This window comes from Plasmodium gaboni, chromosome 11 (genome assembly GCF_001602025.1).
Source record: "Plasmodium gaboni strain SY75 chromosome 11, whole genome shotgun sequence".
In the NCBI taxonomy this organism is placed as follows: domain Eukaryota; phylum Apicomplexa; class Aconoidasida; order Haemosporida; family Plasmodiidae; genus Plasmodium; species Plasmodium gaboni.
In genome coordinates, this window is record NC_031491.1 from 452,620 (window position 1) to 460,075 (window position 7,456).

General features: G+C 17.8%; 3 protein-coding genes across 3 annotated transcripts; 1 reads left to right on the forward strand and 2 right to left on the reverse strand.

The window, feature by feature from the left end:
- Window positions 1-835, reverse strand: PGSY75_1115300 (cysteine proteinase falcipain 2b; the record flags this gene model as incomplete). The annotated part of the gene is made up of 1 exon (XM_018786273.1): window positions 1-835. A coding segment is annotated over one exon (835 nt), but the record flags the coding sequence as incomplete, so codon positions are not given.
- Window positions 836-2,303: 1,468 nt separating this feature from the next.
- Window positions 2,304-3,782, reverse strand: PGSY75_1115400 (cysteine proteinase falcipain 3; the record flags this gene model as incomplete). Its single annotated transcript, XM_018786274.1, has 1 exon — window positions 2,304-3,782. The coding sequence occupies one exon, from the start codon at window positions 3,780-3,782 to the stop codon at window positions 2,304-2,306; it is 1,479 nt and encodes a 492-aa protein (XP_018641069.1).
- Window positions 3,783-6,156: 2,374 nt separating this feature from the next.
- Window positions 6,157-7,417, forward strand: PGSY75_1115500 (putative transcription factor with AP2 domain(s); the record flags this gene model as incomplete). The annotated part of the gene is made up of 4 exons (XM_018786275.1): window positions 6,157-6,437; window positions 6,668-6,884; window positions 7,009-7,057; window positions 7,269-7,417. 4 exons carry the CDS (start codon window positions 6,157-6,159, stop codon window positions 7,415-7,417), a joined length of 696 nt encoding a protein of 231 aa, XP_018641070.1.
- Between the last annotated feature and the right edge of the window lie 39 nt (window positions 7,418-7,456).

Below are 7,456 nucleotides of genomic sequence, written 5' to 3' on the forward strand. Positions count from 1 at the left end.
TTTTTTGGTCCTTTACAGGTGTTACACCACTGTGTAATCTCCAATCATAAGCAGAATGGTCGAAATTTTCATCTCCTCTATATTTTTTTATAACTTCTTCATAATTCATTATATCTAATAAATATTTAGAACCCTTTAAAGGTTTCGAAGGTCTTAAGCTAAGATATTTACTTTTAAATTCATGATACGTTAAATCAGCAAATCTATTTAATTCTTTTTTATATAAACTGTTTTTATTATTGTTATGCATATTTACTTTGTTTGCATTTTGTAAGAATACTTGAAATCTTTCTTTCATTTCATCTGGAGAATTATATTGTTTGTTATTAGTTTTTATGAACATATAAAATTGGTTTATATGATCTGAATTATTCATTAAGAATTTATTATCAAAAAAATTTATAAAATAATCTTTATTAAAAATAACATTATTTGCTGCTGTATTTTCTTTAAATAAGCTAAGGCCTTTAAAGTCGGATGAAGTATTATTGTTATTAATTTTTCTTACATCTTTCATTTTATTATCATAGAATGATAGGGCTTCATCAATTTTGGAGACAATAAATTTTTTACCATTTGGGCTTTTTAACAAGCTATTTATTATGTAGTCATCATTATTGTTTTCAACTGATGAGTTTTTGAATAAATCAGTTTTACTACCATTTGGAGAAAAATAAAATAAAACAAAACTAACAATTGAAAGTATTGATAATGAAGCAATAACTAACAATGATTTTTTATTCCTTAATATTTTTCTATCAACATATTTGTCAACAAAGTATTTCCTTTCTTGATTAATTACCTCATTGGGAGTATAATCCATGTGGTAATCCATTTTGGAAAAAAAAAAAAAAAATATATATATATATATATATATATATATATAAATTAACAACAAATGATATTCTGATAATATATATATATATTTGTATACCTTTAATTTACACAAATTTATAGTTCTATTATTAAATATTTAATTTTTTATATATTTAATTCATTAAAATGTATTATTTTTTATAGATATAGATATATTAATGAAAAATATATTATACTCTATAATTTTTTTATTTATTAAAATAATTAGAAACGTTTAAAGAAGAAACAACATATTACATATATATATATATATTTATATTTATATAGATTTTTTATATTTATAAAACAAAATTGATGATTTTCTTATATCATAGAAAATCCGTCATATATGAAAAGAAAAAAAAAATATATTAATATAACTTTATACATATGTATATATATCCAATCGTTGTTACCTATATTTCTTTTTTCTTTTTTTATATTTAAATAAATAAATATATATATATATATATATATAAACAAAAAAAACGACAAGTAAAGATTAATTGCACTTATTAATTTTTTCCTTATAATTATGCACTATATTATTTATTAAGGCACTGTTAATTAATAATTCACCTTTGTTTTTTTAAAAAGTATAGATAATTATTATAATTTATATATATATATCATTTATAAGTAAACATATTAGAAATATACTTATTATATATAATATTATATATTTATATATATATATAATATTCTATGTAGAACATATTTTCTATAAATAAATAAAAATGGAGGTTGAAATTAGAAAATAATATATTTTTTATTTATATAACTTTTTTAGGGAAAACACCCTTTATTTGTTCATATTATATATATTAATACGCATATAATATATATATAATTAATTATATAAAAAATAAAAGCCTAGTGTACAATGTATATTAATATATTTAAATATATATAATAAGAGTTTCTCTTAGTATATAATATATTATATATATATGTCAAATATTTTATATTTTTTTTTATACAAAATTTCAGATAAAAAAAAAAATATAATAAATAAATAAAATGACTGATTTGTAAAAAAATAAAATAATGGCACATGAATAATAATGTCGTATTATATTTATTAAATATTTAAAAATTACATACAAAGACACTTTTCCCTATTTTATACTAAATATGATTTTATATTTAATTATTGTTTCTATTTTATATTAAATATTTCAGTATTTTCTTATTTCTTAATATAAAATTTATAAAAAAAAAAAAAAAAAAAAAAAAAAAAAACTAAAAAATAATTTAATTGTATTGAAACGCTAAATAAATAAAATATTTAAAAAATTATTATTTTTTGATGTGTTCCTAATATATAAAAAATTGTACATTAAACATATATATATATATATATATATATATATATATATTTATATATTTATATATATATTCATTTATTTGTTTAATTTATTAAGCAAATTTAATTTTTATTATTATGTTTATTCAATTAATGGTACATAAGCTTCTGTTCCAATTGAACAAGTTTTTTTGTATCCATTTATATCAGTTTCTAAATTAATATATCCTCGTTCTCCCCAATCAGCTCCCCATGAGTTTTTAATGATATAATAATAAAATTTTTCCATTTTTCCAGTGTCCTCATTATAAATATCTTTCATACCATAACCAACAAGTATAACTGCATGATTTGGTGCTGATCCACATTCTCCATCATAGAAACCTCCTCTATAAAAGGCGAAATCATCTGAAGCTGCTATACTTATACTAATAGGACCTAGATATCTTAAAGCTTCTTTAAATTTATCATCTGGAATAGATACATATGATTTGATTGTATATTTCTCATTACATTGTTTAAGATTACATGTTTCTGGTAAATTACTAACATATGGATAATCATTTTGAGAACATAATCCTCCAAGATCAATCATATCTTCAAAAGCATTAGTAATATATCCACCATAACAACCATTATTTTTAATTGAACAATCAACTAGTTCCTGTTCACTAAATAAAAATAATCCTTTCTTTCTTATAGCATATTGAGATTCAACAGAACCTACACTACTAAAGGCCCAACATGATCCACATAATGCTTGATCTTTTACAGGTGTTACACCACCATGTAATCTCCAATCATATGCTATACGATCTAATTTAGCATCAGCTGGTTTATATTTATTAATTACATCTTCGTAATTTACTTCATATGGCATGGAAGATGATAATGTTTTAAATGGACTATGTGTTTTTAAATTTAAATATTTACTTCTAAATTCTTCTGGGGATAAATCTCCAAATTTGTTCATACCTCTTTTATATAAACTATTAGTTTTTTTGTTATGTAATTCTATCTTTTTATAATTTTCCGAAAATATGTTAAATCTCTTTTGCATTTCTTCAGATGTTTCATATTTCTTATTATTCTCTTTTAAAAAGATATAAAATAAATTAACAGTCTCTAAATTATCCATTAAAAATTTTGTATCAAAAATATTAGAATAAGAAACTTGATAATTATTATTCACTTTTAAATTTCCATTTTTTTTATTAACAAAGCTAAGACTTTTATTATCATTATATTCAACACCATTCATATTCATGTTATTTTCTTCTTCTCCACTAGTTTTCATTTTATTCTCTTTATCATAAGTGGATATTAATTCTTCAAGTTTTGATACAATGAATTTTTTACCGCTTTCACTTTTTAATAATGAATTTATTATATAATCATCGTTTATATTATTTGATAAACTATTAGAAAACAAATTCTTGGTGTTTTCATTTCTTGTAAAATAAAATAACATTAAAGCAAACATAAAACATATTGATACGGTAAAAACTATAAAAATAGATCTCTTTCTTTTAAATTTGCTTCCACTTTTTTCTTTTCCTACAAATACTTCTCTTTCTTGTTTAATCACCTCGTTTGGTGAATATTCCATGTGATATTCCATTGTTCAAACAAAAATATAAAAATATAAAAATAAAATAATAAAAAAATAAAAAAATAAAAAAATTTATACTATGTATTTATATATATATATATTTATGTTTATATATTTATTTATATATAATGTTATATTTTATTTACAATATTTACTTATGATATATAATAGCATACATCATAAAAGCATTATGTATAATTGTTATAAAATATATTTATTATATATATAAAATAATTTTATTATCAAAAAAATATTTCGTTATAATACTTAATATAAATATTATATATATATATGTATTATTTATATATAATATATATCACACTAAAATAATACTAAAAATTAATATATATATATAATGTTCTTAAATTTGGATTTTTCCAAATATTATATATGAATTTACATATTTCTTTTTATTATTATGACATTTTAGGTAATATATATAATATATACGGAAATTTTAAAAAAAAAAAAAAAAAAAAATTATATATATATATATATAATTTGAATTTTTTTTTTTTTTTTTGTTAATGTAATCCTTGGGTTTCCCCTTTTTCCTATAAATAAATATATATTATATATATAACATTTTTTTTTTTAAATCTTATTATTATTAAAAAAATGCTATATATAATATATATGAATATTTACAAATTAATGATATATTTTTTTTAATAATATATAAATATTAAATTTAAATCAAAAGGCAAAATAATCTTCCAACAATTAAAAATAATAATAAACAATATATATAAATAGGAAATATAAAGTAAAAATAGAGCTTAAAAAAAAATATATATATATTATATGTATGTATATATATAAAGGTTCGTATTATTATATATATATATATATATAATAATATATAATAATCCATAAATTTAATGTTTATTATAAAATATATATTATAATTGCTTTCCCTTTTTTCAATTTAAATTTCAACTTATATATATATAATAACTCTGTTCATATTCTTCCTTGTAAACATAACATACCTTTATTTTTTATAAATAATGCTCATATATATAAAAACATATTTTTTAATAATGCTAGTAAAATATATTTTTTTAAAAGAAGTATATCATTTTTTCTTCTCAAAAAAAAAAAAATATGAATTTGTGGAATTTATTATAAAAACTTATATATCAGCAATGGAAAACATGCAACAAATAAATATATATATAAAAAATATATTTTATAAATAATATATATATATATATATATTAAATCAATAAAATAATAATATAAATTATTCTTCTTTATTATATAACTCTTTATATTTAATAATAAATGTCCATTTTGTATTATATATATGATAAAAATTATGTCAAAAAACTATGCATTAATATATACTTGGTCCATAATTTTTTTAAATTGAAGTATTTATATAATATTATTTATATTTATTTAAGCTACTAAAAATATATTTTTTTTCATTTTAAATAATATTATATATATATAAATTATATATATTTATATAAATCAAAGTTAACTAAAAAAAAAAAAAAAAAAAAAACATCCTAATCAAAGTATATCATATATAAAAAAGCTGTAATCTGTACCTTATAAAAAAACATGAAATTTTTGTAATACAGTTTTTATAGATTAATCATATTATAAAATTTAATATAGAAAAAAAAAAAAAAACCTCCTGTTACTTTAAATAACAATTCCCCCAAAAAAAAATTAAAGAAAAATAAATTATAAATTTATATATATATATATATATATATATAATATTTATATTCCCTCAGTGAATTATTAGTTTAATTAATGCAAAATACTTTAAATATATAATGAATCATCTCTTCAATTGTAGGTTTTAAAATAATAATAAGTAAAATAGTTCATTTGAAAATATATAATGTGGAAAAAGAAAAAAATAATTTTATATTTCAAATATATATATAATATTAAAAGGTTTAAGGTTTTGTTATCATTTTTTTTTTTTTTTTTTTTTTTTCCTTTATTGAATAAATTAAAATATTTCCTAATATAAAAACAATCCATGGTCAAATAAATAAGGAAGAATATAAATACCTAATATGTTATACACACATTATAAACACATATAAATACATATAAATACATATATATATATATTATCAAATAATATTATATAATATTATATAATATTATAATTATTTGAAGTACTGATGAAGTATTATATACTATATTAAATAGTAGTATAAAATATTTTATAGTACAAACATAATATTCCTTTTTCATTTGTTTTCTTTTTATTCCTTTATTATGTTTTATAGTACAAACATAATATTCCTTTTTCATTTGTTTTCTTTTTATTCCTTTATTATGTTTATAAAGTTTTAAGTCGATTATGAATTTATTTTACAACCTAATTAACTCAATAAAAAGAAAAAATGAAATGAATTTATTTTACAACCTAATTAACTCAATAAAAAGAAAAAATGAAAACAAGAAATTTTACATACAATTTTATAAAAAACGATTTCATATAAGTACAATATATCAACATAGGAAAAAATCAATATGTTTAAATTCAATACAAAATAATTCAAGTGTAAATAAAAATATATGTGTTGTAAAAAATGAAAAAGAAGAAATAAATAAAAAAAATTCTGATTTTATTCAATATGTTTTTAAATGGGGCATAGGAAATAAATTTCGTTCCGATCCAGAAAACAGGTTACTACTGCATATAAAAATAAAATGAAAATAAAAATAAAACATATACATTTTTTCACATGTATTCTTATATAACTTAAGAATTTTTGTATAGATTATTTTACATCATCACACATTAAGTCATTCAATCGTATTGTATTTTATATTATACAACTGGAAATTTAAATATAAAATTTTATTACTTTATATATATATATATATATTTTCACCCTTTTAAATTATATATTCAGGTATCATCCAGTACATTTAAGACGCTCCAAAGAAGTAACTATAAGAAAAGATTACTTTGATAATGTTAATGAAAATATAAGGTATGAAGAATTAAATGAACAATGGGAAGTATATTGGTTTGAAAATAATAAACTAAACGCAAAACCTTTTCCTGTTAAAAAGTTTGGAATACATGATGCAAAAAAAGAAGCAATCAAATTTTATGAATCCTTAAAAGTAAAAAAAAAAAAAAAAAAGCAAAGCAAATAAAATGAAAATATAAATATATAACAAATTAGTATTAGCTTATAAAAACGTTTATTATTATATTTTCTATTTTAAAATTATTAATTAATTTTAGGTAGAACGCCGTCTAATGCCAAAACCTAAATACGAATCAGGAGTTGAAGGTATGTCAAAATATTAAGTTACAAAAAAAAAAAAAATAAATAAATAAAAAAGGCTTAATAAATATGACCTTTTAAATATATAGTTGGATATATTGAATTATAATATATACAAAAATATATGTATATATATATATATTTATTTATATGATATGTTTTAATTTTTTTTTTTTTCTTTCATTTTATTATTTTTTCTATATGATACTTAAATCAGGTGTTCACTATGATAATATTACCAACTGTTGGGTTGCTTTTTATCGTTCAAACAACTTCCCCGTTTGCAGATCTTTCTCAGCTGAGTATCATGGATTCGAAACTGCTAAACAGATGGCCATAGAAAGAGTTGAAAAACATAAGAAATAATATATACATGTATAACTAACCAAGAGGAAGATATTATAT